The sequence below is a fragment of the Aedes aegypti genome, chromosome 1, assembly GCF_002204515.2.
Source record: "Aedes aegypti strain LVP_AGWG chromosome 1, AaegL5.0 Primary Assembly, whole genome shotgun sequence".
Classification (NCBI taxonomy): Eukaryota; Metazoa; Arthropoda; class Insecta; order Diptera; family Culicidae; genus Aedes; species Aedes aegypti.
In genome coordinates, this window is record NC_035107.1 from 46,345,281 (window position 1) to 46,358,423 (window position 13,143).

At 37.2% G+C, this 13,143-nt stretch overlaps 1 protein-coding gene across 1 annotated transcript in view; it reads left to right on the forward strand.

Annotated features, from left to right (window-relative positions):
* Positions 1-4,349: 4,349 nt before the first annotated feature.
* LOC5569201 (muscle M-line assembly protein unc-89) overlaps positions 4,350-13,143 on the forward strand; it is a 29,560-nt gene continuing 20,766 nt past the window's right edge. The window contains exon 1 of the mRNA XM_021838521.1: positions 4,350-5,920. Coding sequence (XP_021694213.1) covers positions 4,483-5,920 — 1,438 coding nt within the window. The 5' untranslated portion in view covers positions 4,350-4,482. The remainder of the gene's footprint in view (positions 5,921-13,143) is intronic.

Consider the following 13,143-nt stretch of genomic DNA (forward strand, 5'->3'; position numbering starts at 1 on the left):
ATTTTCCACCCAATATTTCTTGCTTTTTGAACTTGTTTTGTTTATTTCTTTCAGCAAAGCTACATAGAAAAAAGCAACAGTTGTTTTACGCGAAAATAGGAATTTGACCAAAATTGTAAGGTATAAAACCAATTAAAAACAATACAATGTTCTGTTACAATATATTATATTGTTTTTGAATTGTATATCCAAACATGAATAATATTGCTTCGACATTCAATTACAATACGCTGTATTGTATCCAATACGTTATATTGTACATTAATGGTTTATTCCATTCACTGAATGATACGTTTTTATCCGGGGAGACACACTAGTTTTGGAATGCGACATTAATATTTTACTTATCATTCTGGTATTAAGTGCGTAGCACTTTATCTAATTGTCTGTAATTGCTAGATAGTTTGTCCACATTTTATTAGGCACAATCATAAACGATTATCAATAGTATAATTTTTTTTCTCATACAACATTTGTCGCTTCCGCTCGGGGTTTGATGAGGGCAAAGCCTAAAAATTGTTTACTCAGCACCTGAGACGAGACTCGCGAAGACGGTCTTCTTTTTCTGTGATTACTGAGTTTTTTTCTTATTCCACTTTGAGTTTATACCAATTATGCGCATGCTGTTCAAATCCTCACATGAACCTCTCAGCAAAAAATGATTGAGTTTGCATCACATCGAATCATAAATAGCCGTTTGAGTGAAATTTCATGCCAGCAAACGCAGCAGACATTAGAAATAGTTATTAATCTTCTGCTTAGATTTATCAGCAACTTTGGAAAAAACTGCTCCGCCGACTGAGGTTTTTAATAACAGTTTACTTTGAAAACAATACTTTTCACTTTTTCAGCCATAAAAACGGTGGGCTGCATTTGACGTTTCGTGAGAGGGGAATCTGGGCTGCATATGACGTTGATATTTTTCCCTTTCGCGAGTCTCTCTCAGCTCAGCACTACCCGGTCAACCAGTCAGTGATTTTCGATAGCGATCGATATAGATTCGTTTTGAACCGTTAGCGATCGCCATCGTTGGTTAAAGATCTATAAAGAATTCTTGAAAGATTCGCGAATCAGGCGAAACTGATAAAATGTATACAATTGAAAGAAATATAGCGTTGAAATTGTAGCTCGATTGTCTATTCACTGCACTTGAACTTTTCCCCTATTGATAATTTAACTATTCAAAAAAACGCAAATTTGTAGAAGACGAAACTTCACCTCATACCAAACCACACACTGTATTGATTACGCCTGTGTTTTTGTTTATCAAAGTGATGGGCGCATCTGAAATCTAAATCAAAACACGGCGAGAGTAAACGGCGACACTGCAAACAAAAAATAAACAAGGCGTACATGGCGGGCTTAATTGAAACCAGAATGTAAACACGGCGCAAAAGTAATAGGCGACGCTGAAAATAATATCGATTACAGGCTCATAACATTGGGCGATACTGGCATCCTTGAGTGCGTTTAAGGCGAAACTTTAGGGGTCTATTTTGTAAATCGAGCAGATCCAAGTGACTCATCTGTGGTCACTGTCGATCAAAGTAAGCATGCATATTTCAGATGTCACCCATCGACTGCCATAGTAATTCAATCACTTAAAGTGACAACTGTCGAAAAACTCGAGTGACAAGGCCGTGTCGAGTGAAATTTTTGGTCGACAGTGACTCCAGTCGAGTCACTTTGGTCGACTCGACTTATAAAATAGACCCCTTATAATATATTTTTTAGTACGAAATAGCTAGGGAAATTGTAGGAGATGTGTGTGGTATTGATGAGGATTTTAAAACTAGGTTTATGAAATGTGTATTAAAGTGGAAAGGTTAAAGTTTGACTATATTTTCTCCAATTGGGATTAAAAATTGCACATGAGAATTTCATTGATTATTTTCTCATTGTTATTGATTTGTCAGATAGGCCCTTATCGCGAATACCTCTCGAATTATGAAGACTGGTTGGTCGGGTAGCGCCACACTAATGGTGGCTGGCATCAAGAACTAGCGCTTTCTTCAGGGGGTTGCCCTTAACGATCGTAAAAAGCGGGATACGTAATGGCTGCGGGCTTTGAATACAGTGGGGATTCGCTCGTTGGGGGTCCGCTACATGGAATGACTCGATGGTTGGATGTTCGCTGGTTGGAAAATATGCCAACTAAAAAGCACTCAAATGTCAACAGAAAATGTCAAACTGACTTTGACGTCTGATTACCGTCGCATTGAAGTCTCCATATATAGAGCAAATGCGTATATATATGTGCGTTTCGTGACGATTTGCTCTCCAGATGCGTTAGTGTGAAGCATTTTCAGCAGCTGTCAGTCGTTCCAACCTAGGACAGGACTTGTCAGGTACTAGTGCAAATTTGAAACCATTTGCCTGTCAAAAAAGACCACTTCTGATTGGTCGTTTTGGCAAAGGCCTACACTGAAACCAAAGCTCCATTATATTTTATGTGCGGTAAACAGATAAAAGAAAATTTGCTGGCCTCAATATGAGTTTATGTGCCGCTTTTAAGTTGTATTTGGTGACTTTAGAAAATACTTTAACCGCACATAATTTTGAAATGCATCACCATTTTATATACAAGCATTTACATAAAACCTATTAATGTTGTTAATAAATTTTAAAGGTATTATCTCATAGTGTAGAACTATCAATACTTGCACATAATTTCAACTGTTCACATTGTAAACAAGATTTCAATCAACCAAGCAGATGTCAGAAAACAGCTATAGTTAGCAGCTAAAATGTTTAAACTTTCGGTCGATCTGCTGCCGACTTTTGTAAGTATCTTTCAGAATTCGATTAAATTTAGTGCATTCAAAACCCTGTTCATTTTTAACAGATATTTTCTCTAACGCATCAAAGCGTTCAACCTAAGCAAAGGGGGTTGGTGGCTTGGCATTGAACGCCTGAGAACCGACTAAAGTGAAGCAGCAATACCGCCATCTTGCAGGAAGCAAAGATTTTCACCAGCAAGTGCAACAGGACAACTCTGTTTAAAGAAATGTGGTCGCCAAAACAACGAAGGTTTACGGTGAAATCCGATAACGTATTCCGTCGGTTCACTGTCGTGCAGTTCTGGAAGTATCGACAAGATGTACGGCTTCGGGAGTTCCAAGCACTGATGGAAGGCATTCTAAATCACAGTACTACATCAGTATGGATAAAATTATTACCTACGGTGATGCAGCACAAAGCTGAGAAAGGTAGTTTCCCCAGTGTTTAAAATATGTAATAAAAACCATATCTAGTTACAAATATTTTGTCGTTTTTTTTTTTAAATTCATTCATCACGCAACATCTGAGACGATTAATTTATAGTACTTATCCCATGTTTATTAAATGTGCCGGTACATAAAATACAATGGATTTGGATATAGAAAAAAAGAAAATAGGCACTTATAATTTGAGTGCATTGCACGTAGAATCTAATATGCGCCGAAAATCCGGTCTTATGTGCAACAGCAGTAAAATTTATGTGCGAAGCTTGATTGCAAAACTACATGGGTGCCGCACATAAAATATAGTGGAGATTTAATCTCAGTGTACTTTCACATCGTTGAGTTGGATTGCAACAGGGCACTTTGTTGCTAGCCCGGCCGTGTTGCTAGTTCAAAAGTTAGAGTTTTTATTGAAAGTTTGAAAATGTTTCATGAAATCTTTTTGCTACAAATCAATCTATAATCGATGGTTGGTTTACCGCATGTGCTCCTTCAATACTAAAATAAATCAAAAATACTTAATCGAGTGCAGTATAATAGAAATTGTATCAATTTTCTCTAAAAATAACGCCGGTTCTGAATCTAACCTACTTTAAAAAAGAAGCTAGCATTCACTATTGTGCTAAATGAATGAAGCATGCAAGAAACAACCAAATTGTGAGCCTTGATACTTGAATTTGTTCAACTGATTTGCTTAAAAAGCATACTGGTAGCACTGGCTTTTGTATCGTCAAGGTTATCGATTGAAAAACAACGGGGCAGTCCCTGTTGAGCTGTCACGTCCTGTCCTAGGTTCCAACTAACGAGTCGGATTCGTTAGGGTTCATTCACAAATTTCATAACGCCAAAAATGGCCATTTTTGATACCCACCCACCCCCTTGTAACGAATTTTGTATGAAAATTTTTCAAATTTTGTATGAACTGTAACATTTAACAAACAACTCACCCACCCACCCCCTTTAGCGTTATGAAATTTGTGAATATGCCCTTAGATGGAAGGCAGTCGTGTTCCAACCAGCGAATCCCCACTGTATTGCAAAAACGAACAAAGTCGGAATAGACGAAGTTACTGTACCCTACTGTATCGACGTTTTTAAATGCGATTTATGAGTTTTTCGCACTAATCGTGCAGTGTTGGATAACAAAAACACGCAAACAAAAGCAAAACAATCACAAAGTAGTGATATCACGCGACGCGCGCGCTTCCAGTTTTTCCAGTTTTTCCCGATTATCGTGAGTAATTTTCATGTCCAAGGAATGTCCTCCGAGGACGCGACCAGCGCCAAAAGTGAGCAATCGTCGAAACGTGTTAAAAGTAGGGAGTCGGTCAACAACAACGATGCGGACGACGGGGATCAGCTACCTAAGCACTGGGCCAAAGTGGCCTCTAAGAAGCATCCGGGCAAGTTCTACTATTTTAACGTAGCGACCAAGGAAAGCCTGTGGGAGCATCCGGGCAAAACGAGGGCCCTCGAGAAGGAGAAGGACATCATCCGGAATGTGGGGAAGTCCCCGGCAAAGGGATCTAGTGGCAAATCGGAAAAGGTCGTCCAGCTAAAGAATGATACCCAATTCAAGCGGAAGAATCTGGCCAAGGAGCGGCTGGATAAACTGCAGAAACAGCTGGAGGCGGAGAGGAAAGCTGAGAGTGAGAAGGTGAAGTATAAGAAGGAAACTAGAACTCCGGAAAGTCCCCGGAAGAGAGTAACTGGTAAATCTCCGATGAAGGACGAGAGATCACCTTCCAAGTCGAAGCGGAAACGGACCGGATCTGATGAATCTCCGTCCAAGAAGTCTAAATCAAGTGAAGTTAGCTCCAAGAGTAAGGCGATAGCGAAGAAGACACCTCCGAGAACTGGAACTAAGAGAATACAGAAGGATCTGAAGCAGGAAGCTTCAAAGGTACCGAAAGCAAGTGAGCTCCTGAAGGATGTTAAGCCACTTCCAGTTACGGAAGCTAGTACCGAACTGAAGTCTTTCAAAATACCCAAGAAAGCAAAGCAAGAACCTGTTCCATCATCAATTTTTGTGGATATTCAAAAATTGGACGAATTGCGACCAAGTGGCTCAGCTTCTCCTAAGACTGACCTGTTAACAAATGTACCTCAAGTAGAATCTGTTTCAGATTCAACTCCCAAGTTATCATATGCTCAAAAATTGCTCGAAGCTATTGAGGGCCAACCGGTTCCAAAAGAATCGACTATTACCACAATTGCCACGCCTCCATTCAAGCCATCCCAGGCTCCTAAACTGATAACTTCCACACCGAAGTTCCAGGCCCTCGTCCGCTCCGAGCAGGACACGCCCCGTTCCGTGAAATCCCCGGCCAACGAGCGCCTGGCCGGAATCCGCGAAAAACTCGCCCAGGAAGTAGCCCAGCAAACCGTCCTTCTGAACGAGGACGCCGAAATGGTCGATCTGAGTGCTCAGGATGACCAGTCCCCGGAAGCCATGGAATGGGAAGACATCCCGGAGGAGGTGGCCCTGCGAGAGGTGGTTGCTGTGCGGCAGCTTCCGAAAGACGGGTTGATGATGGCCGGTAGCGAGCGGGTGCTGGACACCACCATTCCCGAGTATGGGACGCACCTGTTCGATCGGATTGAGTATAGGAGGTTCGTGTTCCTAGTGATGGACACCAATGTGTTCCTGTCGCACCTGAAGGGGGTGGAGCGGCTGCTGGAGAAGGGATTTCCACGTGAGTATCTTGCAGAAGTTATGAATCAATAAGTCGATCTGCTCTCGAAGCTGATAACATGTTTTTTTAGAGACTTGGTCACTATTTAATGAGGTTTCTAAAAAGGCGCAATTGTTCAATGGAAGATCTCTAAAGTCTCTATTTTAACCAAAGTAGTCTCTGAAATAACTGAATCGTGATTACAAATTCTAGAGACTACAGAGGAAGCTCCTGGAGCTATTACGAGACTAGTTCCAGGAGACTCAGGAACTTCATCTTAGATCCCTAGAAGAAACATTTCTTCCAATGATTCTTTCAGAAACTCCACCAGGGGTCCCTTCAGAAATTTCTCTGTATATTCGCTCAGCAATTTTTCAAATATTCATTGAAATATTACCAGGAAAGCTTTGAGCATTCGTATACTATTCATCCAGTAATATCCACAGGAATTACTCTGAACAATTTTTCAGACACTATCCCCGGATTTCCTTCAATTATCTTTCCAACTGGTTTATACAGTTTTTTTCCACAATCAATCCACAAAGGTTTATTCCTAAGCTATTGAAGAAATTCGTTTAGGGATTTTACCGAAACAAATACCCTACAAGAATGAGTATACTAATTTTCTGACAGTTATTTCCATTTAAATTCCTTTGAAAATTTATCTACGATTACCAGCCCTGCGGTAACCTTCAGAGACTAATGCGCGACTATTTCACAGGTTTTTCATGAATTTCTTGTGAAATTTTACAAGGAAAAGCTTCAGGAATTCTGCTAGGGAGTACTTCTGGCATACTTCCGAAGACTCCTAAAAAATTCTCCTCCAATTCTTCTATCGGTGTTTCAAAGTATTTTTAGGGATTCTCTTTTCGCTTCTACTTTCAATATATTCCACAAGGATCACTGTAAAAAAAATCCCCTAAATTATCTCAGGATATCCTCCAGATATTTTCTGACTAATTCTTGGACCAATTTCCCCAGTTGTTACTTCAGGGAATCTTACAAAGATTCTTACAGGATAATCTACAAAGGTTCATTCTAGAGCTTTTGAGTTAATTCGTTTATGGATTTTTCCAGAGAGATCTACAAGATTTCCTACGACATTTTTCCAGTTATCCTTCCATGCGTTTTTATATGGATTTCTTCAAGAATTTATCCACATTTACTCTCAGGAATTGCTCAAAACATTTTCAGGGAATATTTGAGGAAACATATTGAATATTCTAGGAAATATATAGTCTTACAAAAATTCTTCGATATTTTCGTCTTGTAGTTCCTACACAAAATTCTCTAAGATTTTCTGCAGAATTACACTCAAGGATTACTCCTGCAGTTTTTGTCTTTGGTTTTTCCAAACAATTTGTCGAGTAACTCCTTCAGTAAAATTTCCAAGGATTCTCCAAAAGTTCATTAAATCTTACACACCAGCTGATACTACGATAAGTTGGATTCGATTCCTGAAATTGCCTCCTATTGTATACAATATTTTTTTTATGTAGGGTGGCGAGTTTAGAAACACCATAGCAGGGCTGGTAGCAAGTCACTTTTTAGTGACTTGGTCACTTTTTTCGATCTGGTCACTTAAAAGTCACTATTTCCAACCAAAAGTCACTAAAGTCACTTTTTTCAGGAAAATGGTCACTAAAGTCACTTATTTCGTGAAATTTAAGTCAGCTTTTCAAATAAAAACAGAAAGAAACAGATATTTGTTATTATAAAGACAACTGTGTGATTTCGAATCGAAGTATCAAGATTCATGATTCAAGAAAAATAGGGACACCCGGCTAACTTTCTGGAAAAATTCAAGTTAATATTTAGAAGAAATCCTAAAATAGCTTTCATAAAGAACATCATCAAAACTCCCCCGGGAGACAAGCCAGAGTCGGCTAGGAATAACAACAAGAAAAATTCAAAGAGTTTGTCAGAAACTCGTCCAGGACTTCAAAAGTGAGTACATACTTATTTTGCTGGAAATCATTTCAGAAATTACATTAGAAATTCTAACAAATAAACAATACACTGCTTTTCACACGACTTTGGTCAACTGTTTCTACACAAAAAACACGTTGTTATAATGAATGTCCCACTTTTTTGAACGATAACACTGCGGAACACGGTTTTGTCTCAAGCACCAAAATACCGCTATTAACTTAATTACGGATTGCTGAATTCATTGCCATTTTCAGAAATATCATAGCACGTCTAGTTATTGAGATATTGACTGTTGAAAATGCTAAATTTGACTATTTCAGCTAACTTGCATGCAAGTTGTCCAGCTTGTATGGCAATTTATTTGCCTAGTTTGCATCAGAACTCAAACTTTATGTGTATAACAATACTTATAAACAAAGTTCATAATACTTCCGATGCTCAAACGTTATTTTTGTTGGTTTGGAAAAGTATTGTATTTTGCCATATAAGAGAAACAAAGAATTTTGTATGGAGACTGCAAGTATGTTGAAAAAATAGATTTAATCTAAATTTGACCGTGCAATTTCAACCAAAATATATCTAAAACGAAAGTTGAAGTCCTATTTTGCATGCTTGGTGGATTAGATCCCAAAAATTTATGATGAATCATTGTTTAATTTCTATGTAAACATCAATAAAACCAGTGTTTTATGCAGCTTTGGCGACCTGTAGCTAAAAATTGTGACGTGCTGGAACATTTCTGAAAACGGCATCAGATTCAGCAGCCCCAAATTTACTAGTGACACATAATTTGATTCTTGAGACACGCAAAAATGTCATTTTTTTTACGCTGTGTAATAAATAATCAATAGGGATAGCAGTGGCTATTCCCTAACGTCAAATCCATCTGTTCATGAATTTCAGCAACAAATATGTGATTTCCATCGTTTATAATCTAAGTATGCAAAATTAGTCAATTTCAGGGTCGTACATCAGATAAAACGTGAGGTTACGAGTTACCACTGAGTGATATGATTATTTTTAAAAATTTATTCATTGAAACGTTCAGTAGGAATTTAAATATTTGAAGTACGCATGGACTCATATTCTAATTCTTTATGCACGACATTCGGTTTGTCTCGAGTTCGTCAATAATTATTTTTGTTCTGGAGTTATTGTATATTTGGAAGAAAGTTTAATTTTACAGAAATTCTGCCACAAATTCAGCATGAGTTTTACTTTTCGTTTGTTTTTAAACTTTGAATTCTGTAAAGATTTTTTTTTGGTGGATATTCTGAAAATCATTCACGATTGTCGCCACAATTTTGTCTAACCAAACATTTTTCCTCGAGTTTACCATGATTTATTAAAAAATGTTTCAATTAATTCGTTTTGCATCTTTACTTCAAAATCTTCAATGAATTTTCGCCAGTAAGTTCCTCATGAACAGAATTTTTGCTACAAATTCTGTCACGAGTTTGTGTACCGGAGTTCATGCACCGTAAAAGTGGGGTGTAAAAGTCCCTTATTGAAAATAAGTGGAAGGTTAAGCAATTATCTATTAGACTTTTTCTAAGTTATTTAATATTATATATTGGCTTTTCTCGGTGACAAGTTACTTCTTCTTTCTAAGTTACTTTACTCATTCGATTCATGACTTAATATATTTTTATTCTTTTCGAACTTCGAACCTTACGATAGATAGGCCCGTGCGTCCACCACGCGCCCATCGACGCCTTGTTGAGGAGTTATGCTGTTATTTCTGTTTGATAAGCTATTGTTCTGCTACTAATATAACTTGGGCAGTATTTCGAAAAAAAACCTGCTCAAAATTCTATTATTTCGTTTAAAATTCTATGCAAATCTTTTAAAAGACTATGCTGTAACTTTTTTTTTCTATCTTTATTAACGAGTTTTTTAGCCCTGGGCTAGTTCATCTCGGGACCAACGGCTTTACTTCCCTTCCGAAGGGAGTCGTCACTGAAATTTTTAGTGACTATGTCGGGGATAGGATTCGATCCCAGGTCCTCGGCGTGAGAGGCGATTGTTCTAACCACTACACCAGGTCCGTCCCCTATGCTGTAACTTTGCCCAGCATTTAAGAATATCTAGCGTAACATTTGAAAAGGGCCTATCTGCAAAACGTAAACATTGAGAAATTCTCAATTGAAGATTCCGTACCATATTTATAATTCCTATTTTAAACCCATTCGCATTTTTACTAGTTTCATACCTGTGTTCGACACCCATTAAAGTCTGTTGCGTGGCCCATTATGTTTCTAATCTCAAATAACACAACAACTCGTAAAAATTGTTGAATTCAAACATCATCGGCAGATAGGCCCTATTATGAATCTTCAAACCAGTTAGGCCTTTTCAGTTAGGCCCTTTGATTGAACATGGTTTCAGTTAGGCCCTTTCATAATTTGCTAATTTTATTGATTTTTGAATTGGTTTGCATAAATCTTGAACAAAATTTAGCGATTATGTGAAAAAAAACACTATATAATAGCTAAATATTGGAAATTTTCGGTTGAAGATTCAGTACCATATTGATTATTCCTATTTCAAACCCATTCGATTTTTATTAGTTTCATACTTGGGGAAGATCCAAAAATGACGTCCATCGTTTTTCGGGATTTCTAGAACCCTTCTACCACCTCTGTCACGCTTTTTCTAATACCCAATCCATGCACTGTCACATTTTCGTACATCCCCCCATTGGAGGAGGCCCCAATTTATGGACGTCATTTTCGGATAACCCCTTGTGTTCGACACTTATAATGGTCTATTACGTGGCTCACAACGATTTGAATTTCAAATAGCACAACAACTTGTAAAAATAGTTCAACTCAAACATCATCCGCAGATAGGCCCTTTTACGAATTTTCAAACCAGTTAGGCCCTTTTTGAATTTGCTTATTTTATTGATTATTGAAGTGATTTGCATAATTCTTCGACAACATTTAATGATTATGTGAGAAAACAACACAATATCATACAAGCTAAATATTAGAACCTATTCTATACAAAATCAGCAACATATTGATTATTGATATTTCAAACCCATTCACTTTTTTTACTAGTTTTATACTTGTGTTAGGGATTGTTCAAATATTACGTAACGCAACAGGGGGAGGGAGGGGGTCTTACGTAGTGTTACGGTCCATACAAAAAATTAAAATTTTTCATACAAAAGCTGTTACGTGGGGAAGGGAGGGGGTCTAAAATTAGAAAATTTTGCGTTACGTAATATTTGAATGAACCCTTAGACACTCATTATGGTTTATTACGTGGCCCAGAACGTTAGTAATCTCAAATAGCATAACGACTCGTGAAAATGGTTGCATTCAAATATCATCAGCAGTTAGGCCCTTTAATGAATCTTCAAACCAGTTAGGCCCTTTCAGTTAGGCCCTTCGATTAGACATGGTTTCAGTTAGGCCCCTCCAGTTAGGCCCTCTTATTAAACATAGATCCAGTTAGGCCCTTTTGGAATTTGTTGATTTTATTGATTATTGAAGTGATTTTCATAGTTCTTAAATAAAATAAAGCGAGGGAAAAACAATTTAATAGCTAAATGTTGGATATTCTCGGTTGAAGGTTCAGTACCTTATTGATTATATCTATTTCAAACCCATTCACTTTTTTACTTGTTTTATACTTGAGGGCCTTCCTTAGCCGAGCAGTTTAAGTCCGCGGCTACAAAGCAAAGCCATTCTGAAGGTATCTGAGTTCCATTCCCGGTCGGTCCAGGTTTTTTCGTAATGGAAATTTCCTTTACTTTCCTAGAGTACCTTCGTACTTGTCACACGATATACGAATGCGAAAATGGCAACTTGTCAAAGAAAGCTCTCAGTTAATAACTGTGGAAGTACTCATTGAACACAAAGCTTAGAAGCAGGCTCTGTCCCAGTGAGGACGTAATGCCAAGAAGAAGTATATAAGAAGAATTCTTGCAGGGCTGTAACAAAAACAAACGAATTTATTTTTGTGAAAATCGCGACTTTTGGAACTCGATCCACAACTAGAGGCAACAAATAAAAAATAACAAATAAAAATTATTCAAATTTTTTAATGTAATTGATTTTTTTTTCAGGATAAAAAATTAGTTTTTCAACTAACTTCGCATTAAGATTATGATAAAACTAGTAAAAAAGAGAATGGGCTTGAAATAGGAATCAATATAGTACTGAATCTTCAATAAAGAATTTTTAATAATCAATGTTGATTTTCTCACATACCTTATCGATTGATTTTGATCTAAAACTTTGAAAATCACTTCAATAAACAATAAAATTAACGAATTCCAAAAGGGCCTAACTGGAACTAAGTTTAATAAAAGGGCCTAACTGGAGGGGCCTAACTGAAACCATGTTCAATCAAAGGGCCTAACTGAAAGGGCCTAACTGGTTTGCAGACTCGCAAAAGGGCCTATCTGCCGATGATGTTTGAATTCAACCATTTTCACGAGTTGTTTTGTTATTTAAGATTTAAAACGTTATGGGCCACCTAGTAGACTATTATGAATGTCGAACACAAACATAAAACTAGTAAATAGGAGAAAGGGGTTGAAATATGAATAATCGATATAGTACTGAATCTTCAATAAAGAATTTTTAATATTCAATGTTGATTTTCTCACATAATCGATTGATTTTGTTCTAAAACTTTGAAAATCTGTTCAATAAACAATAAAATTAACAAATTCCAAAAGGGCCTAACTGGAACTATGTTAAATAAAAGGGCCTAACTGGAGGGGCCTAACTGAAACCATGTTCAATAAAAGGGCCTAATTGAAAGGGCCTAACTGGTTTGAAGACTCCTAAAAGGGCCTATCTGCCGATGATGTTTGAATTTAACATTTTTTACAAGTTTTTATGTTATGTTAGATTTAAAACGTTACGTGGCCCAGTAATAGACTATGAATGTCGAACAAAAGTTTAAAACTATTAGATAGCAATGAGTTTAAAATAGTAACAATCAATATGTTACAGAATCTTCAATCGAGCATTTCTCAATTTTTACGTTATGCTGATATGTCACTAGGTTCCATTATGTGAGAAAAACACTATACAATGGCTAAATATTGAAAAATATGGAGGAAAATTAAAAATGCACGGAAGGGCCAATCTGATTTTGATGGAAATTTTCAGTTAGGCCCTTTTATGACCAGTTAGGCCCTCTTAGTTTTATCATTTTCAGATAGGCCCTTTTAAATTTGAATAAAATTACCATTAATAATGCATTTTGCATGCCCGTAAGAGTATGTAGGAGTAATTTACGTAAAAAATGATACGAATAATGAATAATCAAGTTTGTTTACATTTTGC